The sequence below is a fragment of the Camelina sativa genome, chromosome 16, assembly GCF_030686135.1.
Source record: "Camelina sativa cultivar CO46 ecotype springtype chromosome 16, ASM3068613v1".
NCBI classification, from domain to species: Eukaryota; Viridiplantae; Streptophyta; class Magnoliopsida; order Brassicales; family Brassicaceae; genus Camelina; species Camelina sativa.
Window position 1 is genome coordinate 7,959,410 of NC_141895.1, and position 26,265 is coordinate 7,985,674.

Here is a 26,265-nt window from a genome sequence, read left to right on the forward strand (position 1 = left end):
CATAACTTATGTTATTCTTTTTAAATTTGTCATTCACTATTTATTTATTAATAATAGTATACATGCTTAGTGAATTACTTTTTTGCTTATACATGTCAAAATCTTATTGAGAAAACAGGTATAATATAAGTAACATACAATGGAAATTAAATTAGTTTTGTTAATTTTCTTTTTTGATTTAATAGTTTTTTTAAGATATAAACGTATAAATTTTATTTAGATTTGTTGTTATTTTCTTAATTAGCTGTTTTGAAAAATAATAATTTTTTGACAGTGTCAACATCCCATCAATGTACTTGACACATGTGATGATCATGTTAATGACTAATTTGAAAACCCAACTTTATATAATAAGATTTTTAATATAATAAAAATATTTGTTCAAAATTCAATTCAAGATTTTTTTTCTAAGACTGCCAATTGGTTCTTCACGATCTTCGTTTTCTTTACATGTACCTTCACAAATCTTGTTGCAATACTCAGTGTCCGAAATTGGCTAACCATAGAGATATAGAATTTATTTATTTATTTTTTTGTAGAACAAAGACATAAAATGTAATGTATTAGGTTATATAGTATAATTATACGACGAAATATGGATGACATTATATATAATAATAATTTATTATAATAATATTAAATTTACTATATATTTTATACTTTTAGTGCGCTATAGCTTCATTTTAAACTTGTTTACATATGTAATGCGTGAGAGCAATATTATACCCAAGATCGATTAGTGTCATATAAATTCGTCATCGCGAATTAAAATTATTTAACTAAATATATAATTCCAATCCATTTTGGACTAGTGCTTTTTTACTCATAGAGATCATGCATCTTCATCAATATATAGTACGTAGCTAAGTTCTTATTTTCATATATATTGCTTACACAGGAGAGACTATGGCTGGAGAACTTGTGTCGTTTGGTTTACAAAAGCTTTGGGACCTATTAAGTCAAGAGTGCGAGAGATTTCAGGGAGTCGAAGATCAGGTTACTGGACTAAAACGTGATCTAAACTTGTTAAGCTCTTTTCTGAAAGATGCAGATGCAAAGAAACATACAACCGCGGTGGTGAGAAATGTTGTTGAAGAAATAAAGGAAATTGTTTATGACGCTGAAGATATAATTGAAACATATCTTCTAAAAGAAAAACTTGGGAAGTCAAGTGGAATTAAAATGGGTATCAGAAGACATGCTTGCATTATTTCAGATCGCAGGAGAAATGCATTTGATATTGGAGGCATACGTACGAGGATCTCAGATTTGGTTCGAGATATGCAGAGTTTTGGAGTACAACAAGCAATTGTCGATGGTAGGTATTTGCAGCCTCAAGGTGATAGAAAAAGGGAGATGCGACAAGAGTTTGCTAGGGACTATGAAAGCAATTTTGTGGGGTTGGAAGCAAATGTTAAGAAATTGGTTGGATATTTGGTGGAGGAAGATAACGTTCAAGTGGTTTCTGTAACCGGGATGGGTGGTCTTGGTAAAACCACACTTGCTAGACAGGTTTTTAACCATGAGGATGTAAAACATCAGTTTGATAGACTAGCATGGGTGTGTGTCTCACAAGAGTTTACACAGAAATCTGTGTGGCAAACGATCTTGCAAAATCTCACATCTAAAGAAAAGGAAGATAATATCTTAAAGATGAATGAAGCTGACCTCCAAGATGAACTCTTTCAATTGTTGGAATCATCTAAATCATTAATTGTCTTTGATGACATATGGAAAGAGGAAGACTGGGACCGAATCAAGCCAATATTTCCACCCAAAAAAGGTGGACTTTTATTTGTAAATTAATTAAATGAAATCATTCAGATTAATTTATTTTGTGTTTAGTTATTATGAAACAAGTAAATATTTTGCTACAGGTTGGAAGGTGTCCTTACTTCTCGAAATGAGAGTTTCGCAGAACATGGTGGTACAACATATCTCAACTTCAAACCAGAATGCCTAGCCATTGAGGATAGTTGGACACTTTTCCAAACAATAGCATTTCCAAAGAAAGATGCATCTGGTAAACATTACATGACACAATTCAAATACAGTTTCTCATTTTTACTTTTTCAGTTTGAGTAATTATTTTTTTACGATGATACTTCTAGTTTAGGTGATGATATTGATGTTAAATTTTTTTAACCTTAAATACCTCATTGTGATATCTCTTTATTGCATGATAATGACGTTTTTTTTATCATGGCTTAATTTTGATAATTTAGTGATTATGTGATACAGAACTTAAGATCGAAGAGGAAATGGAAGATATGGGAAAGCAAATGATCAAACATTGTGGAGGTATACCATTGGCCATAAAAGTGTTAGGAGGTTTGTTAGCTGCAAAGTACACAATGCATGACTGGAAAAGACTATCAGGAAATATTGGATCTCATATCATGGAAAGAACCGATAACAACAGTTCAATATACCATGTATTGTCTATGAGCTTTGAGGAGTTGCCTAGTTATTTGAAGCATTGTTTCCTCTACCTAGCCCATTTTCCAGAAGATCATAAGATAAACGTGGAGAAATTGTATTATTATTGGGCTGCAGAAGGAATGTCAGAACGTACACATCAAGATGGAGAGACCATTCAAGATGTTGGAGAGAGCTACATAGAGGAGTTGGTGAGGAGAAATATGATAATTTGTGAAAGAGAAGTTACTACTTTGAGATTTGGAAATTGTCATTTGCATGATATGATGAGAGAAGTTTGTTTATTTGAAGCCAAAGAAGAAAATTTCCTACAGATTGCAGTAACAAGTGTAGGTACCGGCTCCTCGACTACAGACTCTCAAGCTCCTTGTAGATCTCGCAGGCTTGTCTGCCAATGTCCTACTACATTACATGTTGAAAGAGATATAAACAATCCAAAACTTCGATCTCTCGTGGTTCTCTGGCATGATGTTTGGGGAGAAAGTTGGAAGCTATTAGGTACAAGCTTTACAAGGTTAAAACTTCTGAGAGTGTTAGATCTCTATTATGTAGATTTTGAAGGAAGGAAGTTACCTTCTGGCATTGGAAAGCTCATCCACTTAAGATACTTGAACTTACAAGATGCTAAGGTATCTCATCTACCTTCTTTTCTAGGAAACCTAATGTTACTGATCTATCTAAATCTAGATATAGATACAGAATATATATTTGTGCCTGATGTCTTCATGAGGATGCATGAATTGAGATATCTTAAACTACCCTTCCATATGCATAAGAAGACGAAGTTGAATTTGAGAAATTTAGTAAAGTTGGAGACCTTGATTCATTTCTCAACGTGGCATAGCAGCTCAAAAGATTTACGTGGTATGTCTAGGTTGGTGACTCTAGCCATCAGCTTAACTCGTGAGAACAGTATAGAAACTCTATCTGCATCAATAGGTGGACTGAGACACCTTGAATATCTTTATATAGTGGGTACATCGTCTGAAAGAATGACAGAAAAGGGAATTGTATTGGATTTCATTGAATTTATATATGCCAAAGCAACAACACTTCCCTTCTCGGCTTACATACTTAAAGCTAAGTGAGTGTTGTTTGGAGGAGGATCCAATGCCGATCCTAGAGAAGCTGCATCACTTGAAAGAGGCTACTTTATTGAAAAACGCTTTCTGTGGGAGGAGGATAGTTTGCTTGGTCGGTGGGTTTCCTCAGTTGCAGAAACTTGAAATAGGTGGACTAGATAAGTGGGAAGAGTGGATAGTAGAAGAAGGCTCCATGCCCCTTCTTCATACTCTAAGTATTTTGGATTGTGAAGAGTTAAAAGAGATTCCTGATGGGCTGAGATTCCTCTATTATTTAACGCTTCTGAAGTTGGGCACCCAATGGAAGAAGAAGTTGTCGGAAGGAGGAGAATATTATTACAAAGTCCAACATGTTCCTTGTGTTGAATTTAGGGGAGCCTACTGGTGCTCACCAGTTACATAGTCTGTCATACCAGGTAAATTATTTATTTCCACAGATTTAATATCATTTACACAAAATAATCCTCGAAAGATCATTCTTTTTTTTTTTTTTTTTGTAGATGAATCCAAGCAAATGTCAGATCAAAGTAGTGTTGTATAAATAAGACTTAATGATTGTTGCTGGAGTCTGATGACGGAAGAACAAAAACACTTTGCGCTTCATATCAACATTTGCTTCTTCTTTATTTATTTTTGATGGTTTGATTTATGATGATCAGTGAGTCTCACTGGATATCTTGCTTCCTTTTTGAGCATGCTTGTTTCTCCTTAGGAACACTTTTAATTTGTTCTGTTCAGCTGTGTGTTTCGAGTATTATAAATTGTTTTATTTTTTACCTAGAGAACCAGCATACGTTTTGTGTTTGTTTTCAAAATGAGTAATAATCTCTTCCAAAAGCGTATCTGAGATCAAAAAAATTGGTCTTATGACCATCTACCCACAATCAACTGTTTGCATTGTTTCCTTGATGTCTTTTGTTGTATAAATCAGACTTAAACATATTGTTTTCATGACTTGCGAACAAAAGTACTTTGCGCTTCATATCAATATTTGCTTCTTCTTTTTATGTTTGCTGGTTTGATTGATGATGGTCAGTAAGTCTCAACACTCTTTGATTGCTGTTTGAATTGTTTGGATACTTAACAAATTAAAGGCAGCAAGCCGGCACGGTGAGTAATGATGAAGTAAAGGCCATGACACAACACAATGGCTAAATTACACTAAAACAAGAAAAAATCGCAATAGTTTTGAAGAAAGTGTCGCAATCTTTGAAAGAGAATGAGAAAATTTTAAGAAATTGGAATGTAAAACGAGTTGAAAAGTCAATATCCGTCATACACACTCGCTGATATTGAGCTCTATCATGCTAAGTAAGCTTTTAATTATGACTATGAAATTAAAAATCTGAAACCATACAAAATAATTTAATGCCAGGATTGAGTGAAAAAAAAACCATAAGGAACTTTAGGATAATTTTTATTAATACTAGTAAAATGAATATTTATATACCATTATTAATTTTATTTCTCAGAAATACCACTAAAATAAATTTATATGGAAAATGCTACAAATCTAAAAACAAATGTCAAAACTTCAAAATTAAAGAAAATCTGTAAGAAATACCCTTTTTACGACATTTTATTTTTGCGTTCTTTTATTTTTTAATGATCATTTTAGCTCTATTTTAAAATATTTTAATAACAAAATAAAAAACAAAATTTTCCCACTAAATTTTTTTTGACATAGTTTCCCACCAAGAAATTTTTGAAAAACTTTTGACAAAAAGTTTCGACAAAAAAAAAATTTCTGCAAAAAAAAAATTTCTAAATGATTTTAAAATATGTATAAGACATTTATAAAACCTTATAAAAATCTGATAAAAAAACCCTATTAAGACTTTATTAAAACCTTATAAAAAACTTATAAAAACTTTGTAAATGTCATCTAAAAACATTTTAAAAACCTTATAAAAATCAGATTAAAATCTTATAAAAACCTTATGAAACCTTGAGAAAGTTTTTATAAGACATAAATTTCAAAACTCTTGGCAGAAATTTTTTTCATTTTTGGCGGGAACTTTTTTCAATTTTGGTGATTGTACATTCTTGCTGTCACTCAAAAAATGTTAGTTCGGTCATCTTATACATAAAAAAAAAAAAAAAATTGAAAATGCTCCAAAATGAAACCCTAAATCCTAATCACTAATCATACCCCTAAAAACTAAACCTTATAGAAAATGTATTTAATCAAATAGTTACAACACTACCTCTATGACCGATCCTACCGAAGGTCGACTTCACTAAATTGTGTTATCTCGGGTAGTAGGGGAGCATACTGGTGCTCACCAGTTACATAGTCTGTCGTAGCAGGTAAATTATTTATTTCCACAGATTTAATATCAATTACACAAAATAATCCTCGAAAGATCATTCTTTTTTTTTCCTTTTGTAGATGAATCCAAGCAAATCTCAAATAAATAAAAAAACGGTTTGCATTGTTTCCTTGTCTTGTTATACAAAGTTGTATTGTATAAATCAACGATTGTTGTTGGAGTCTCATGACTCAAGAACAAAAACACTTTGCTTCTTCTTTAATGTTGCTGAACTATTTAAATATCAATGCATATATGGGATATATGGAGTCTATATTCAAGCCCGGCCCATGAAAAATCGGTATATTCATATCCCAGCTAAGGGGGTATGTTAATTCCTACCCCAAATATATAATTGAGCAAATTTATATATTAGGTTAAATCAAATTCAAATTGGTTGCACCAACTCGATAAAATGTGTAAGAGAACATACACAATCTGTAACGATGTTAAGAAGCCGTTAACGGTTGCATACGTGGAGGCCACATATGAAACGACGTCGCTTTAAAAAACAAAAGAAAGAGCTTCTTTTTGTCAAAACGATGTCATTTCATACTTTTTCTTCCTCTGTTCTTAATTCCCGACTCGAATTCTGTTGCGAATTGGGGTCTCAAAAATTAGGGTTTTATCTCTTCTTTTCATCCATAAGCGAATTGATTCAATTAGCAATGATTATTGATCCTGAGGAGTGTGTGTTAGTGCAGTTAACTCCATTTGCATCCGAAAATGAGTTAATTTTTATTCAATTTTTAAGGTTTTCGAAATTTAGGGGTTTTCTCAATTGAGATAATTAGGAGTGTCTATTTAGAAAACGGGATGGATTTCTTGTGTTATTGTATATTTTGGACAGATCTGGTGTGTGTTCTTAAGTTTAGAATTAACTTAGATGTAAAAAAATTTCATGAACACCAAGTATTCGACAATATGTCTGAACAAAATTGAAAAACTTCTAATAGTTTTTTTTTAAATCTTTTTCAGCTCTGATGAGGATGTAATATTCCAATGCTACAATGGTGGAGAGTTTGGAGTTGTTGATGGGATTAAAACTACATATGTTGGAGGATCGGTTCTAACACTACAACCTCTTTCTCAATTAGAGATAAAACCCTAATTTTTCTAGAAACCCCAATTCGCGAACAGAACTCGAGTCGGGAAATAAGAACAGAGGAAGAAGGCGTATAAAACGACGTCGTTTTGACAACAAGAAACTCTTTCTTTTGATTCTCAAAACAGTCGTTAACGGCCTCTAAACACCGTTACGGCTTGTGTAGCCGTTACACAGTTTATCGAGTTGGTGCAGCCAATTTGAATTTTACTTAACCTTATATATGGATTTGCTCAATCGTATATTTGGGGTAGGAATTCAACATACCCCCTTAGCTGGGGTATGAATATACCGATTTTCCCACACCGATTTTTCCACAATCAAGTGAAGCCATGAATTAGGGCATAAAAATGTAGGGGCATATTTTAGAAATATTTTTTTAAGGCTTCTTATGCTTAAAAATTTATCTAAGCCTTTTTATAATTCTTTTTTGCTGGGGTTTTTTTTTACCATCTTTTATGGGCATTAAGCCTATTAATATCTTTTTTTTTTCTTTTTTTTTTTTGAAAAAACCTATTAATATCTTGTTAAGAAATTTTTTGTTTGGTAAATTTTTTAGCTTTTTAAAATAAAAACCCTAAACAAAATTAGAAAAAGAACCATATTTCAAGAATATATTTTGTTTTTGCTTCTTTTTTGTTCTCATTTTACAAATTGATTATGAAATAAAACATATATGTTCTATAGGCTCGTACCTCTGTTGCTGGAAAAAAAAACTTATGAAATAAAACATTGCTCGTCAGTTTTAGTATGGTTATTTATATTATTATTACTCCCTCTGTTTCAAAATATAAGATGTTTTAGAGAAGTTTTTTGTTTCATAGTATAGGATGTTTTCAAGTTTCTATGCAACTTTTAGATTAGTTTACTATTTTATATTATACAGTATTGTTTCTGATTGGTTGAACTTGTTAAAAGTAAAGACTTTATAATCTGCGTGCTTTATTTAAAACATCTTATATTTTGAAACGGAGGGACTATTATCTATGAGTTTGCAAAAAAAAAATTATCGGGCATTTTTTTTTTTGCGTTGGGAGTTAAAAAATGCCAGACCGGCACTGTCTATATTTTTGCCAAATGTCTTGATGGGGATGCAAGAGTTAAGATATCTTGCATTGCCAACTCTTATGCATAAGGGCACAAAGTTAGAATTGAGTAAGCTAGTAAACTTGGAGACCTTGGAAGAATTTACAACAGAGAACAGCAGGTTACAAGATCTTCGTAGTATGGTCAGATTATGGACTCTTGTAATAACTTTAACTAGTGATACTACTCTGAAAACTCTATATGCATCAATAGGTGGACTGAGACACCTGAAAAATCTTGAGATAGATGATCACATATCTAACAGCATGGAGGGACTTGTATTGGATTTTGTTCATTTAAAAAGCTGAGTTTGTGTATGTATATGCCAAGGCTTCCTAGAAAACAACAGTCCCTTCCAACCTTACAACCATATCTTTAGACGGTTGTCGTTTGGTGGACGATCCAATGCCAAGTCTAGGGTAGCTGCTTCACTCATATGAGGTCAAATTAATTTATAATTCTTTTTTTGGGAAGAGAATGGTTTGCTTGGGGTGGATTTCCTCGATTGCACAGACTGAAATTATCTGGATTAGATAGATTGGAAGAGTGGATAGTAGAAGAAGGCTTTATGCCTTTGATTCATATTGTGTCTATTTGGGGCTGTCAAAAGTTAGAGAAGGCTCCTGCTGAGCTGCTATTCAACACTTCCTTAAATCATCTAAATATGGACAAGAGATGCGAGGAAAGATTTTTGGAAGATGGTGAAGATTACTAAAAATTTATGCACATTTCTGATTACATTCCGAGCGACCTACGAACGAATGAAGCTCCAAGCAGTAACATATTATAGATCTGGTAAAATGCTATTTCCCCATATCTAAATATGAAGTACAAAAAATTATCTAGAGAAATATATTTTGTTGCTTATTATAACAATTTTAGTGAGACAAGTAAAATGATGAACATTTTTTGGATTCTTTTTGTTTTGTGGACATTCTTTTCCCCGACAAATTTGTTATCAAAATTGATCATCGGACTCTCTTAGGCAAAAAAAATTGCATTGACGTTTTGATATCTTTTTCGAGAAAAATATCACTAAAAACATGAACTTAGAAAAAATGATGAAAAAAAGTCTCAACTTTGTTTGTGATGGATTAAATTGAGGCATCTTTCAACTTTTTACTAAAATTCATACTTTTAATCATATAAAGCTAAAAAGGTTCAATCAAAACAAGAAATAAAACACATTTAATCATATATATTTAACTCACACTTTAATATTACAACTGAAATAAAATAAAAATATTTCCAATTAAACCATAAATAAAACACATTTTGTCATATGAAACTAAAAATCTCTTTCTAATGAAACCAAAAATAAAATACATTCAATCATATAAATTTAATTCACACTTTATTATGAAATTGATAAAATTATTTCCAATTAAACCATACATAAAACACTTTTAATAATATAAATTTAACTCACACTTTAATATAAATCTAAAATAAAATAAAAAAATTCAAGAAAAACATAAATAAAACAAATTTAATCATATACATTTAACTCACACTTTAATATTAAAACTGAAATAAAATAAATTTGCATTAACTTTAAATCTCCACTCAATTTTCTTCAACACACAATAAATTAAAATTAACTCTCATACTTTTTAGTTTCTAAACTGTAACTCTCATCACTTCCCATCCTATAAATACTCATTTTTCATTCTCTCATTCTCTTTCACTTCATCTTAGATATTATACATTTTTGTGTTTTTTTGTTGGTTGGTTGGTTGGTTGATTATTGTTGTATGTATTAAAAAAAAAATATGTTGGCCTCTAGATTTGAGAATCTAAGGATGGAGGAGTATGAATCAATTTCAGACTTTAGTTCAAAGTTGAGTGCTCTATCACAAGAAGCCTTAACTCTTGGGAAAACTTATAAGGATCAGAAGTTAGTCAAAAAATTTTTAAGATGTCTCCCATCAAGATTCATGGGATACAAGACAGCCTTAACTGTCTCTCAAGACTTAGACAATATCAGTTATGGTGAAGTGGTCGGAATGCTACAGGCACACGAGATGGAACTTAATGGAATTAAGAAACCAAAAGGAATAGCTCTAGCACTTAGCAAAGACGTAACTGACCAAGGAGAAGAAGATGTTGTGAGCCTGTTTGTAAGAAGATTTTGTCGCGCTTTAAGAAGAATAGAACGAGGTCAAGGTCAAAGGAAGAGTAACTCGTTCAAAAAGACAAGTGGGGACAAAAAGGATGATATGCAGTGTCATGAATGTAAGGGATATGGTCATTTTATTCGAGAGTGTCCAACAATCAAGTTGAGAGATGCCAAGTGCACAATTTGCAAAGGTACTGGACACACACATGAAGAGTGTGTGAGTAACCCTAAAGCTAAGAAAGAGAAATCTATGATTAGCATTGAGGATGAATGAGACAATGACAGCAGCAGTGAAGAAGAGCTCATTAACTTAGTGGCTATGGTAGGAATCACTGAATTTGAGAATGGGGAAGAGGTAACTGATTCAGACTCAGAAAGAGAAGAAGTCCTTGACATTGTTCAGCTCAGTAAATGTGGTTTTTGATGATCATTCTGTAGCTGTACGAGATGATGATTCAGACAGTGATACATAACAAGTAAGTATCACTAAAGCACGCAATGAAGTTTCTGAGTGGGATATTCCTGTTACAAAACCACAAGAAGTATAACTAGTTCATAAGAATCACTCTGCATCTGATGTCATTGGAGACTTGAATGGAAAAATGAAGGCTAGAGGAATTCAGCTTGACTTTAAGAAGATGACAAGTTACTTTACAACTCTAGAAACAGCTTTTTATGAGTGTTTTGTGTCAATGAACGAACTAAAGAATCATATAGAAGCTGTTCAAGATGATTTTTGGATTATAGCCATGGAAGAAGAACTGGAACAGTTTGAGCGTAATGATGTTTGGGAACGGGTTTGTAGACCAATAGATGTGAATATCATTGGTACAAAGTGGATTTTCAAGAAAAAAATTGATGAGAGTGGTATTGTGGTTCGCAATAAAGCAAGATTGGTTGCACAAGGGTATACGCAGATCAAAGGTGTAGATTTTGAAGAAACTTTTGCACCAGTAGCAAGACTTGAGTCAATTAGATTGTTTCTAGGAATGGCTTGCATTCTGAACTTCAAGGTTTTTCAGATGGATGTTAAGAGTGCCTTCTTGAATGGGATTTTACAAGAAGAAGTATATGTTGAACAACCCAAAGGTTTTGAAGATCCAATTAGGCTTGAGTATGTATATAAGCTAAAGAAAGCTCTTTATGGGTTGAAGCAAGCTCCAAGAGCTTGGTATGAAAGGCTAACTAGTTTCCTGTTAGAGCAGAACTATAATAGAGGAAGTGTGGGCAAGACCTTATTTATCTTGGAACAAGATGATGATATCATGATGGTTCAGATTTATGTTGATGACATTATTTTTTAAAGTACTTCAAAGGAGTTGGTGGATAGGTTTGTGAGTAGTATGACATAAGAATTTGAGATGAATCTGGTTGGAGAATTAAAATATTTTCTCGGGTTGCAGATTACACAGTCAGATCAAGGAATTTTTATTTCACAAAGCACCTATGCTAGACAACTTCTTAAAAAGTTTCAGATGGATAAGTGCAAAGAAGCTTTGATACCTATGAGTACTTTATTGAAACTATCAAAAGATATTGATGGTAAGGATGTAGATGTCAAGCAGTATAGAGGAATGATTGGGAGTTTGCTATATCTTACTGCTAGTAGACCAGATTTGAGTTTAAGTGTGGGGATATGTGCAAGGTTTCAGTCAAAACAAAAACAGTCTCATCTTGAAGCAGTCAAGCGAATTATCAAGTATGTCAAAGGAACTATTGATTTTGGGATTTGGTACTCTAAAGGTTCAAACAAAGGGTTGGTTGGTTATTGTGATGCAGATTATGCAGGAAGTGTAACAGATCGGAAGAGTACAAGTGGAGGTTGTTTCTTTCTAGGCAACAATCTAATAGCTTGGATGACTAAGAAACAAAATTCAGTGTATTTGTCTACAGCTGAATCAGAATATATAGTAATGGGGAGTTGTTGTACTCAGTTGTTATGGATGAAGCAGATGTCAGCAGATTATGGTATAGAGTCAGGGGTGCTACAAGTGTATTTTGACAATAGGAGTGTAATTGATATCTCTAAAAATCCAGTTCAATATTCAAAAACAAAACACATTGATGTGAGATATCACTTTTAACCAAAAAATAAATTAATATAGTAATCTCTTGCAACGCACGAGACTCAACCTAGTATATAAGTATAAAAATACGTTCCAAGAGACAGAAATCTTACCGTCGATGTTCTGGCTAAAAGGGCACTTCTGCTTTGTAATGAACTCATCCGTGTTTAATGAAAGTAGTTGGTTGTTAAAAAAAATGATTTGTGTATAAGTATAAAATTACATAATCCAAGAAAAGCTCTCTTATACATATTAGATGATTCCTATATAAGTATAAAATTACATAATCTAATAGAGTTCTCTATAATAGGCACAAAAACATTGACAACTTCGGGTGTCCCCTAATCCAACAGAGGTTCTCTTTTTTTTTTTTTGTGAACGAATCCAATAGAAGTTCTATTATAAGAATTAAATGGGTTAATTTTATCTTTAGTTAATTAATTGACTTCGTATGTTCAAAAGCTACATAAATGTTGGACCGTCGATCATTAATTAAGGTAATATGCAAAATCTTTCACTATCTCTGTAGTATTTTTAAGCAATTTCATTAGTAAATTAATTTACTCCATAAGTTCAAAGGTTATATGTTAAACGCAAAGGGTGCCAATACGATCGAGTAGGTGAATATGTATGTTATACGGGGTTAAACATTTTCTATTTGATTTATACAGTAATATGTACCTGTACCTGCAAAAGCAAATTGAACCATGTCTTTCCAATTAATAGGTTCAAAAAAAAATGCATACGAGAGCTTCCACGCAAAATGTACATTGAACGAAATTTACATTTCAATGTCGTCAAAATGGAAGCATATATTCAGTTATATTGATTGATGCGAAGTAGTACATTTAAACTTCAGAGAGAACATCGTAAAAATCTAATACTAGTATGCATATGTATGTGGTTAATATTCATAAAAATAACATATTTAAAAATGTTCTATCAACTGTTTCAACGAAAACACTGTCTTAATTCTAACAATTGACTTCGAATTCCTAACAAGCGTCGCACATGCGCATTTTTCAGGTTTTTGAATATTTTTTGGTTATGCAAGTTGAGATTCTACATGAAGTTAATGATCCTTGGGAGCAGAATTTGATCTCCACAAAGTTAACGATCCTTCGTCAGAACCAACGTCAATGCCCTAACCCATAAAATGTACTACTAGTACATTATAAGATTGAAATAACTAGTTTTCATAAGCTTATTTATTGGTTAATATCACGGTAATTACAAAACTGCTAAGGGCTAACAGCCTAGAAAAAGAGTATTCGAAACAGGTCCAATCATCAATGATGTTATATACACTCAGTTCAATTTATAATCTAGAACGTTGAGATAAAGTCACGTGATGACATCTTCTGTATATTGTTTATTCATAAGATTATTGCAATTTCTTTTTTGTTTTATAAAATTTGAATTAAGGGGGAAAAACATGCAAACAGACCAAATATTAATATATTAAAAGTTTGAAACAAAAAAAATTACATTACTCCCAGATAATTTTATAATCTTAATTCTATTACTCGGTTTTGATCATTTATTATAACTGAAATTGATATACATTTGACTAAAACTAGTAAATGAACCTAGATAGTCTCATTAATAAATCCTAAAGGCTAATTCAAATTGAAATGCATTTGACTAAAACTAGTAAAATGAACCTATATAGACTAATATATATTCATGAATAAGGTTAATATTTATGTCAAGACATAGTACTTAGTGTAGTTTTGAGGAAATGCATTTACGGGAATTGGATAAATAGATTATTGTAGGAAAAGAATGTAAAAACTAAAACCCTTTGGCGTTCAGTCTAGATTCAATATAAATAGAGTATCACATTAACATCAGTTTTGTGTAGTATGTGAAAAAGAAGAACATTCTTATAATCTCACACATCTCTCTCTATTATCTTCATACCATACCCCAAGCTTAGAATCTCTCTACTCTCTCTCTCTCTCTCTTCACCTTTTCTTCAACCTCACTCTAAGACGATGAAGATCGAAGGAGAAGTGGTTGTGATGAAGAAGAACCTTCTTGATTTCAAAGACGTCATGGCTTCTCTTCTTGATCGAATCCATGAACTTCTTGGTCGTCGTGTCTCTCTTCACCTTATCAGCTCTCTCCAACCCGACCCGGGTATTTATTCTTTCTTTTAGCCGACCCGTTTACATTTTGTATTCAGTTCCTCCTCTTAAAGTTATTACTCTGTTTTTTCTTAAATCAATCAAATTTGAGAATAAACTAAGATTAGTAGTCACTATAGTAGATTCATTTGTTGTTATAAACCATAAAGTTGTGACAAATTATTTAGTTTATCCAACATTCCAAAGTTCTGTGTGTTTACTTTAAATAAAATAATATTTTGGGTATTATGTATCAGCCAATGAGAAGAGAGGTAGACTTGGGAAAGCAGCACATCTGGAGAATTGGGTAACAAAAATAAAAACTTCAGTAACTGCAGAGGAAACCACGTTTGGAGTCACGTTTGACTGGGACGAGTCAATGGGACCACCGGCTGCGTTTGTGATCAAGAACCACCACCATAGCCAATTCTACCTCAAGTCTCTTACCCTCCGCGGCTTCCCGGAAGGCGAAGGCAGTCCGATACATTTCATATGCAATTCTTGGATCTACCCGAGTCACCGATACCGTTCCGACCGCGTTTTCTTCTCTAACAAGGTAACACGCTAAAACGAATTGGGACAAGTGGGCAAATCATAATATAATGCACAAATTGACCTGGAAGTACTAACTTTTTGATTTTTTATATTCGACTTGGAAATCTATATATTATATTTATATTCTATAACTAACCCTACATTTCTAAGATTTTCCATGTGATAAATATTCTTGAACCGCAGCTCATTCTTTCTAACTAATATTTGAGAATCTAATCTATATGAATCATCCTAATCCATATGACATTATATATATCTTGAGTTTTGGAATATTCGTGTACGTGTGTAAAACAAACCATTAAAGTATATGAATCTAATCAATATGAAACATCCTAATCCATATGACATTAAAGTATGAAACCGGATTTACAAGTCACCTTCTTCCTTTATTCCAAATAATTTTCTGTATATAATAGAATCTTTTTCTATAATGTCATAACGAAACTATTCTTAAGTACATTTTTTTGTTGTTTTTTAATTCTTACCATACAACCTTGATTTTGGTACACAATAAAGTGGGGTGGGACTGGCTCTACTATAGTCGTTAAAAGTCAAAGTGGAGTATATTAAATTTACTTTTATCTTTAGTATTTAACCAAATTACTAAGTTTTTAATTTTATTTTTTTCATTTGAACTAAAAAAACAGGCATATCTTCCAAGTAATACGCCGGAGCTATTGAAAGAGCTAAGAGAAGAAGAGCTAATGAATCTAAGAGGTAATGAGAAAGGAGAACTCAAAGAATGGGACAGAGTTTACGACTACGCTTATTACAACGACTTAGGTGCTCCAGAGAAAGGTCCTAACTCAGTCCGTCCGGTTCTCGGTGGTTCATCTGAGCTTCCTTATCCCCGTCGTGGTAAAACCGGTCGTAAACCCAATAAATCCGGTTAGTCAACTCAAACTTTTGAAATCATATATACATTGCAAAACTCAATTGTTACTTGACATATATTCATTGTTTGATTAGACCCTAAGTCCGAGAGCAGGCTCGCTCTCCTCAACCTAAATATATATGTGCCACGGGATGAGCGGTTTAGCCATGTGAAGTTCTCTGACATCCTTGTTTACGCACTCAAAGCGGTGACTCAAGTGCTCGTCCCTGAGATCGCCTCTGTTTGTGACAAGACCATCAACGAGTTTGACTCCTTTGAAGATGTTTTTCACCTCTATGACGGTAGTATTATGCTTGCCAAGGGTCACACCATTTCTAAGCTCCGTGACATTATTCCATGGGAGATGTTTAGAGAGCTCATTCGTAATGATGGAGAACGATTCTTGAAGTTTCCATTGCCTGACATCCTCAAAGGTAACGTATAAACAGTTAGATAGTCGATTTAGTCCTAAACTTTTTATAGATTTTGACATACAATGATACTATATTTGTTACAGAGAGTAGGTCGGCTTGGAGAACTGATGAAGAGTTTGCCAGGGAAATGCTGGCTGGTCTCAATCCAGTGGTGATTAGTCGTCTCCAGGTTTAAATCTTATCATTAAACTTCTTTTTAATTTGAAATAATTGAAACTCATCAAATTATCTCGCTTGATTTTAAATAATTGAAATAATTTGGAAATATAAAATGCAGGAGTTTCCACCAAAGAGCAATCTGGACTCTGCAAAGTATGGAAATCAAGATAGCTCGATACGAGAAGAGCACATAGAAGCAAACATGAATGGCCTCAATGTCCAAGACGTAAGTATAAATAATAAACCTTTACTTGTTTGACAAGTAACAGCTCTATAGTCATTGTTGTTAACAGCAATTGGTTCTATTTTGTTTTGTGATTGTATATAAAAAAGGCTTTGGAACAAAATAAGCTATACATATTGGACCACCACGACGCATTAATGCCTTACCTGAACCGGATTAACACAACAAACACTAAAACCTACGCGACTCGAACCCTTCTGTTGCTTCAAGAAGATGGAACTTTGAAGCCTCTCGCAATAGAGCTGAGTCTTCCACACGCACAAGGTGAAGCACATGGATCCGTGAGCAAAGTTTTCACACCATCAGAGACAGGAGTAGAGGGATCGATTTGGCAGCTTGCAAAGGCTTATGCGGCGGTTAATGATTCCGGTTATCACCAGCTTATAAGTCATTGGTAAATAAATGGCGACAACATTGTGGACAAGCTAGAAAGATTTGATTTTCGGTTTGAAGTAATTGGTTTGTTTATGGTTTTTGCAGGTTGCAGACGCATGCGGTGATTGAACCGTTTATAATAGCGTCGAATAGGCAACTCAGTGTGGTTCATCCGATCTATAAGCTTCTACATCCTCATTTCCGTGACACGATGAACATCAATGCATTGGCACGACATGTCCTCATAAACTCAGACGGGATTTTGGAGATAACGGTCTTCCCTGGTCGATACGCCATGGAACTGTCTTCTTCAATTTACAAGGATTGGGTTTTCACCGATCAAGCTCTCCCCAAAGATCTCGTCAAAAGGTAAAGCATCAAGTCTCTTTTTACACAATTCTTGAGTCACAAGTAAACCTAGAGTCTTGTGGGACACATAACCTTAAAATGCTCTGTTTTTGCAGAGGAGTTGCTGTGGAAGATCCAAATAGCGACAGTGGTGTTAAGCTTTTGATCGAGGATTACCCTTATGCAGTTGACGGTTTAGAGATTTGGTCAGCGATCAAAAAGTGGGTCACAGAGTACTGCTCATTCTATTACAAGAATGACAAAACCGTTCAAACCGATACAGAGATCCAGTCATGGTGGACCGAGCTCCGAACCAAAGGCCACGGCGACAAACAACACGAATCATGGTGGCCATCGATGCAAACCCGCGACGACCTCATCGAATCCTGCACGATCATCATTTGGATCGCTTCTGCTCTTCACGCAGCAGTCAATTTCGGACAGTATCCGTACGCCGGGTTTCTCCCTAATCGGCCTACGGTCAGTCGCCGGTTTATGCCAGAGCCAGGTACTGCTGAGTACACTGAGCTGGCAGAAGACACTGACGTAGCATTTTTGAAGACGATCACGCCGCAGTTACAAACTCTTCTTGGGATCTCAATCATAGAGACATTGTCTCTGCATTCAACGGACGAGGTCTACCTAGGGCAGAGAGAATCATTGAATTGGACGGCTGATGATGAGGCTTTAGAGGCGTTTAAACGGTTCGGGAAACAACTGGAACTGATAGAGAACAACATTATAAAAAGAAACAATAACAAGAGATTCAAGAACAGGACCGGACCGGTTAACATACCGTACACTCTGTTATACCCGAATACTACGGATTACACAAGAGAAGGTGGGCTTACTGGGAAAGGAATCCCCAACAGTGTCTCAATCTAGAGTTGCTATTCTTAATTTCGTGATATGTCTCTTTTTATAACTTAAATATTATTATTTTTTTGGGTTTTGTTTGCTATTATGAACTCTTCTACATTACTATCCATTTTTTGGGTAGTTCAAAGTCAATATATTTTTCCCCTTGTTTTTATTTACTTCCCACCACTGTTGAAGTGTTTATATAACTATTTAGTCTATTTTTCTCTAACAATATGGATCTTGAATCGATCTCCACATATTTTGTGTGCTAGTAGTATATAAAAAAGTTGTGGAAACGTATATCAAGTTTATAGTGGTTCATAATATGTTCCACTACAACGAAACCAATTAAAGAGTACATGATGATTCGAATGTCACACAGAATTATTTATTTTCTATCAATGTTCTGTTTACCACAGAATTAAAACACATATCAGTATATCACTCTGAAGTCCTAAATAAAAAAGAAGCTAAAAAGCTGTGTAAACTCAACATTTATCTATGATCAATCACGTTTTCACCAAGTTATGTCATTAGAGTTTTCATTGCAACCCGTTAACTGTTTACACTAAACATCAAGATTCAATCGTTGATTAATGCAAAGTAGTACATTTAACTTCAGAACGACATTGCAAAAAAATATATATGTTGGTAATGGGTTTCCGCTCGATCAAGGCTCAAATATATAGGCCTAACAAAGCATATTGGCTAGGTGGGCCGACGCGCTGGAGTAAGGCCCATACGCAAGGATAGGTTGGAAGCAATGCATTATTGGGGTAACGGCAGAGAAGATCGCGGGGTGGTTGTGAGAATTGAAACGAGTGAGGCGAGATCTTCGTGAGAGATCCTAGCAACACGGCAACAGAGTGAAGGACGAGAAGATATAAATATATAGATAGGGAGGAGAGCGAGGACACACAATTGTAAACGAGAGAAAATACAACCACTTGTAACACAATTGTAAACGAGAGAAAATACAACCACTTGTAAAGCATTTCATTCATTCGATCAATATTAATCCGTTTCGCTAATTGATCTAATTGAAGTATAAAAGTTTATTAAGTCTTAAGTGTTTTATTATTAAGTTTGAAGTAGTCAAGTCATGGGAATGTGTCTTCCTGACTTGTAGGAGCAGTTGAATAAGTTGCAGGTTTTTTAGGAAGTAGTGTTAAGTTATGGTTTTACTATATAATCTTTTTCCGGTAACTCTTTGATTTTTAATACGAATCTTAAGCATTTTGGTTCTGAACAAGCTTTCTTATTCACAAAGATAACAAAGTGGTATCAGAGCCATTGAGACTAACCTGAGAGAAAATGAGTGACAAAGACGTGATGGTGTTACCAAAGTTTGATAGAGACTAAGAGCATTGGGCGATGCTCATGGAGAACCTGATCAGATCCAAACAGTGGTGGGATCTGATTGAAACCGGAATAGCTAGTCAAGAAAGAGGAACGGTTCTGTTAGGAGCACAGAGAACCGAGCTGCATGAGAGAATAGCAGAGAAGACAGTCACCGATCACAAGGTGAAAAACTATCTCTTCGCCTCAATTGACAAGACGATTCTGAAATCGATTCGCAAGAAAGATACGTTGAAGGAGCTGTGGGACTCAATGAAGAAGAAGTATCAAGGAAATGACAGGGTGCAGAGTCCACAACTGCAGAGGCTAAGAGGGTCTTTTGAAGTTTTTGAGATGAGTTATGGAGAAACAATTGAAGACTATTTCTCAAGAGTAATGGAAGTTGCAAACGACATGCGTAATCTTGGAGAATATACGATGGAAAGGAGAAATATCTTAAGGTGGAAGGGCAATGGAGAGTAAGAAATGCCAGAGGCCGGGGAGAATATTCACCTAGAGGAAGAGGAAGAAGTGGATATCAAGGTAGAGGTCATGGCAATGGAAACGTGGATCATGTAGAATGCTTCAAATGTCACACGAAGGGGCACTACAAATCAGAATGTCCAGAGTGGGACAAAGAAGCGAATTATGTAGAGTTGGAGGAGGATATATTGCTGATGGCTCATATAGAGGAAGTCAAGAATGAGGGGGAACAAGTCTGGTTCCTCGACTCAGGTTGCAGTAATCACATGTGTGGTTCGAGAGAGTGGTTCTTCGAGTTAGATGACACCTTCAAGAGAACAGTGAAGTTGGGAGACGACATGAAGATGTCAGTACACGGAAGAGGGAAGCTGCGACTTAAAATCAATGGGATAATTCAAGTAATCTCAGACGTCTACCTTGTGCCTTGGCTAAAGAACAATCTTCTCAGTGTGGGACAGTTTGCAGGAGAAAGAATTGAGAGTCATAATTGACGATGGAGCATGCGAAGTGTGGCACAAAGGAGAGAAAAGGTTGATAATGCACTCAACAATGTCAAAAAACAGGATGTTCATAATATTTGCCATTGTTAGAGAAGCTAAGAAAGAAGAAGAGAGTCGGTGCTTACAAGTGATGGAGAAGACAAATGACTTGTGGCATAGAAGATATGGTCATCTCAACAATGGAAGCTTAAGAACATTAGCAGAGAAGAACATGGTGACTGGGATGCCTAAGCAAAGCGAAGAAGCAGAAGGAGCTGTGTGTGATGTCTGCATGAGAGGGAAGAAAAATCGTGAAAGCATTCCCAAGAGGAGTGTGTGGAGATCGACTCGGGGGCTTCAACTGGTTCACACTGATATATGTGGACCAAATACTCCATCATCTGAAGGCGGAAAAAGGTATATCATCAATTTCATAGATGATTACAGTAGAAAGTGTTGGACATACTTCTTGACAGAAAAATCAGAACCGTTTAGAGTGTTTAAGGAGTTCAAAGTTGGAGTAGAAAGAGAACTGGGGCAACTGTTGGTGTGTTTACATTCTGATAGGGGAGGAGAGTTTAACTCTAAGGATTTTGACGAATATTGCAGAGAATTTGGTATCAAACGTCAACTCACAGCCGCGTATACACCTCAACAGAACGGAATCGCAGAGAGAAAGAACATAACTGTCATGAACATGACAAGATGCATGATGCTTGAAACCGGTGTTCCAAGACGTTTTTGGCCAGAAGCAGTTCAATATGATGTATACATATTGAACATGAGTCCATCAAAGGCTCTAAACGACGTCACACCGGAGGAGAAGTTGAGCAACGTGAAACCGTCAGTAACGCATCTCAGAGTGTTTGAGAGCATTGCGTATGGACTGGTACCATATGAGAAAAGAATTAAACTTGACGAGAAGAGTGTCAAGTGTGTGCTCTTTGGAGTGAGCAAGGAATCAAAGGCGTATCGGTTATATAATCCAACAACAAAGAAGATAATAACGAGTAGAGATGTCCAGTTTGATGAAAATAGAGGCTGGAACTGGGAAGATAAACATGAGGAGAAAGAGCTTCAATGGGATGATTCAGAGGTTGAACCTGCAGAAAAACATGCGGTTGAAGAAGAAGAAAACCGAGTGATAGAGGAAGAAACGGTTGTAGCAGAGGAAGCTCAATCCGGTTCGGAATCTCAAAATCCTATTGGAGAAGTTCAGGCTCCTATAAGAGAAGGATCTAAGAGGACGATAAGGAGACCAGTGTGGTTCAAGGATTTTGACACTAGAGATGCAGGATTTCTAGTAGAAGAGGATGAAAGAGATATCTTGGCAATGTTCATTACAATAGAAGATCCCATGTCGTTTGATGATGCAGCATAACAAGAAGTATGGAGAGAAGCAATGGAAAAGGAGATTGCTTCCATTGAAGAGAATAACACTTGAGAACTGCTGGAGGAAGTGTTTGTGGAGCAACCAAGAGGGTTTGAAGTCAGTAATGAAGCTGAGAAAGTGTATAGAGTGAGAAAAGCCTTGTACGGCTTGAAACAAGCTTGGTATAGTCGCATTGAAGGTTACTTTCTGCGAAAAGGCTTTGAGAAGTGCTACTGTGAGCATACGTTGTTTGTAAAGAAGAAAGAGGAACGCCGCTTGGTGGTAAGTCTTTATGTTGATGATCTAACAGGAGACTCTGCAGAGATGCTAGAAGAGTTTCAGGTATCCATGATGATTGAGTTCTCCATGACCAATCTGGGAAAGATGAAATATTTTCTGGGAGTGGAGGTTGTTCAAGATGAGAAGGGTATTTTCATTAGTCATAAGAAGTATGCAGAGGAAACTTTGAAGAAGTATGGTATGGAGGAGTGTAATGCAGTTAAGAATACAATGGGACCTGGTAACAAGCTGACAAGAGAAGGAGTTGGAGAAGAAATAAATGCAACAACGTTTAAGCAGCTTGTTGGGAGCTTAAGGTATCTAACTGCAACTAGACCAGATTTAATTTATTCAGTAAACATGGTCAGCAGATACATGTAGAAACCAAACGAACAGCATATGGCAGCGGCAACGAGGATCTTAAGATATGTTCAGGGTACACGAGAGTATGGAATTTAGTACAAGTATGGTGGAGAGCAAAAACTGGTCGGTTATGTGGATAGCGACTATGCAGGAGATGCTGATGATTTCAAAAGCACCTCTGGATACATTTTTATGTTGGGTGGAGGTGCAGTGTCATGGGTCTCGAAGAAGCAGCCAATTGTCACTTTGTCTACAACTGAAGCAGAGTTTGTTTCTGCAGCTTATGGAGCTTGCCAAGCAGTGTGGCTCAAGAACATTATGGCTTAGATTTGTTTTCAGCAAGAGTTCAGGAACATTGTGGCTCAGGAACATACTATCATGTTCTGCGATAACAGTTCAGCAATCAAGTTGTCTAAAAATCCGGTGTTACATGGGAGGAGCAAATATATTCATGTCAAGTTTCATTATTTGAGAGAATCGGTGAATGATGGAGTAATTCAGCTCGGCTATTGCAGTACACATGATCAGATCTCTGACATAATGACAAAGGCAGTGAAGCTTGAAATGTTTGAGAAACTCTGGAGTAGGATGGGTGTTGGCTTGAAGGAAGTATAAACTGAAAGGAGTCTTTCAGTTTAGGGGAGGAAATGAAGTATAAAAGTTTATTAAGTCTTAAGTGTTTTATTATTAAGTTTGAAGTAGTCAAGTCATGGGAATGTGTCTTCCTGACTTATAGGAGCAGTTGAATAAGTTACAGGTTTTTTTAGGAAGTAATGCTAAATTATAGTTTTACTATATAATCTTTTTCTTGTAGCTCTTTGATTTTTAATATGAATCTTAAGCATTTTGGTTCTGAACAAGCTTTCTTATTCACAAAGATAACACTAATCGTGCAAACTGTTCGTAGCTAAGAGCGTAACCCGAAGTCCTCATGTTTTGTAGTTTATTTTCACAAAAATGTTCTATAAATTGTTCAACGTAACGACCACACTGTCTTAATTCGAACAATTGACTTCGAATTCATAACAAGCTTTGCACGTGCGCATTTTTTTCCAAGTTGAGGATTCTACATGAAGTTAATGATCCTTCAGAGTATAATTTGATCTCCACAAAGTTGTTTTTTTTTTTGTTTTATCTCCACAAAGTTAATGATCCTTCGTAAGTTTCAAGTATCAACTACTGCATTATAACTTTTTTTTTTTTTTGGCAAACTACATTATAACTATAAGATTGAAATAAATTGCTTTCATAAGCTAAATGCTAACTGTCAAGAAAAAGAGTACTTGTAACAGATCCAATCATCGATGTAATATATTCACTTTATAATCTCGTCCTTTCGAAATTAAAAACGTTGAGATAGAGACACATAGCGAAATCTTCGGTGCGAAGACACGACTGACATAAACCCATGTGGGCCTCTCAGCTTAAACCTATACGCCGTCTCATCGTACGGTTTCCGGTAAAACTTCAGATACGATATGAACGCTTCACGTGTCTTCTCCCCTCCGGAGACATTGTTCTCCCGGCGAAAGAACTTAGCCGGAGACTGAAAAAATGACGGACGTGGAGTTTCCCGGTACGAATACTTCTTTGTCTTCTCCGGCTGTCCAGCAACGGGGTAGATGGAAACAGACTCTTCCTGCATGCGGCTGGTTTCGCGTCTTTGAAACCACCACCACGCGCCGCCGGAGACGTGAAAGATAACGACCGTACGCTGGTGAACATTGTATCATGTACGAAAGACGAGTTGAAATCGTATGTAACAAAGTTAATTTAAATGTAAAAAGTTATAAAATGTTTAGAAGAAATAAAAATGTTTTTACTATTATTTTATAATTAACAAATTATAGTAAAGTTTACGCAAACATTTTCCCACAGGATAATTATCTAGTTATGTTTTATAGTGATATTTTATAACATCCCGACTGCCACCTCTTAGTGGGCCCCATGTCCACTTCCAGTCCATGGGCCAACCTTTTTTTACTGGGCCTCATGTCCTCTCACTAGGCCCGTGACCCATCAATATTCGACGGCCGGTTTGCTACGTCCAGGAGGTTTTAAAGACTTGTTACCGTTCATACAAATCACCACATGATCTTTTCCTGTATTTTGTCCTCACTCGCACAGTTCCGACAGTTACTTCCCGGAAGGTCACCCATCCTGAGATTACTTCAGCTCATACACGCTTAACTCTGGAGTCTCAGGACCCTTGACCGAAAAGATAAATGCACTTTGGTGACATAGGTGGCCAAATCAATTATTTTAAACCTCTCTACATGTCTCCGAATCCGGGGTTTCACACATTCCACCCTTGATGTATGACATACATTATTGAAATTATAGCGTAAGATATATAATTAACTATAAATATAAATATTATCATAATACATAAACTAATGCAATGTATTAAAAAAAATATCTTAAAATATAAAATAAATTAACTTTATAAATAAAAAAAAGTTTAACCCGTGTAGCATGGATACTAATCTAGTACTTAGTTAAAACCATACTTTAACAATGTGTAATCAGATTTATGAGTAAAATTATGTAAACAGTACTTTTTGGTTTGTATTGACATTAGATTTATGTTTACTAGTTTCAGATTTAATTGAGTTCAAAATTATTTAAACTAAAACCCTTTAACCAAAACAAAAACTATTTGTTTTTACTGTTTGTTTACCACAAAATTACTATTTTTCCAAGAACTGTCCACATAAAATCTAGTCATTAAACCACCCTGAACCGCTAGCCCAATCCTCAGTTGTGGTGTGGGCTCACCAGTCCCTGCGTAGTACTGCTCTATATCAGTCTAGCTGGGCAAGCTGCCAAGCTTTTTCCTCGGCCTCTGCCACTCTTAACACCTCAATAGCATCAAACCCTATATTCTGGAAGATTGTCATTCCTAGCTTTCAATATATAGCACGAGATCCAGGGAAACGAGGAGGCCTATGCTCCATCGGGTATTCTCCAAAATAGATAACCCATATTGGTATACAGAAAGCCAGAGGAAAAAAAACCGTGATCCAAAGGAATATGAGATAGAGCCCAAATTTAGACTATGGATGGACATTTTAAAAAAGCTTAATTCTGGAATACTGTATACACAAGCTTTCATTTTCTTAAAGAAGGCTTGGAGTTGAGCACTATTTACATCTCATGCCATTGTAATTAAGATATTTTAACCAAAAAATAAAATAAGCAAAAATCGGATATGGAAATAAGCAAAAATCGGGTATGGAAATAAATGTTTTCCTAAAATATCGGAACAAAATTAATTTATGTTTTCCTTTTTTAATTACAAGTTTTAAATCTATATATGATTGGGTATGAAATTTTAAAATGGTAAGATAGATTACTAAATTGATAAGCAATAGAAATTTCTTGATAATAAAGGTATGTAGTTAATTACATCACTTACACAGTTACACTCATACATGTTAGCATATTCCAATATAATTTTCTAAATCCTACAAAACATATCGGAAATGATGATTTCTTTAACATATTTCCAATTTTCTAACCAAGATTTTCAGAAATCTCTCATAGAAAAATCCCTACCATTTTCTTAAACCACTATAAAATACTTCTCATAAGCAAACCAATTATTTTACGACAACGTTAAACGCCAATCAAAAGGTGATTTATGTGCTACTTATTATTTCTTTTTTACTTTTCCTGTTTTCATATTTTGTCCTCTCTAATATTGTTTTTTTCTATATTAGGGTGTTAGGACTTAGGATCCATGATTCTGTCAATATGTTTT

The 26,265-nt window shown here is 35.0% G+C and overlaps 2 protein-coding genes and 1 pseudogene across 3 annotated transcripts; all 3 read left to right on the forward strand.

The window, feature by feature from the left end:
* The first annotated feature begins 905 nt into the window (after positions 1–905).
* LOC104753493 (putative disease resistance protein At1g58390) lies at positions 906–3,929 on the forward strand. The gene is given in 5 exon segments (XM_087490705.1): positions 906–1,783; positions 1,878–1,886; positions 1,889–2,023; positions 2,242–3,469; positions 3,471–3,929. Coding segments are annotated over 5 exon segments (2,703 nt in total). The 5' UTR covers position 906; the 3' UTR covers positions 3,925–3,929.
* Positions 3,930–11,618: 7,689 nt separating this feature from the next.
* On the forward strand, positions 11,619–12,227 carry LOC147925273 (secreted RxLR effector protein 161 pseudogene; annotated as a pseudogene).
* A 1,838-nt stretch (positions 12,228–14,065) lies between these two features.
* On the forward strand, positions 14,066–18,360 carry LOC104750191 (linoleate 9S-lipoxygenase 5-like). Of its 2 annotated transcripts, XM_010471958.3 has the most exons (9): positions 14,066–14,351; positions 14,596–14,894; positions 15,541–15,781; positions 15,863–16,201; positions 16,285–16,370; positions 16,479–16,586; positions 16,694–16,998; positions 17,085–17,348; positions 17,444–18,360. In XM_010471958.3, the coding sequence occupies exons 1-9, from the start codon at positions 14,207–14,209 to the stop codon at positions 18,210–18,212; spliced, it is 2,556 nt and encodes an 851-aa protein (XP_010470260.2). In that variant the 5' UTR covers positions 14,066–14,206; the 3' UTR covers positions 18,213–18,360. The 2 variants fall into 2 exon arrangements, with proteins under 2 accessions (XP_010470260.2, XP_010470259.2); XM_010471957.3 differs by lacking the exons at positions 14,066–14,351; positions 14,596–14,894 and adding an exon at positions 15,331–15,449.
* The last annotated feature ends 7,905 nt before the right edge of the window (positions 18,361–26,265 follow it).

Coding starts and splice junctions, on each gene's coding strand:
- LOC104750191 (XM_010471958.3), top strand. CDS start 14,207: ATGAAGATCGAAGGAGAAGTGGTTGTGATGAAGAAGAACCTTCTTGAT. Junction 16,999..17,084: donor CACCAGCTTATAAGTCATTG/GTAAATAAATGG, acceptor TGGTTTTTGCAG/GTTGCAGACGCATGCGGTGA. Junction 17,349..17,443: donor CCCAAAGATCTCGTCAAAAG/GTAAAGCATCAA, acceptor CTGTTTTTGCAG/AGGAGTTGCTGTGGAAGATC.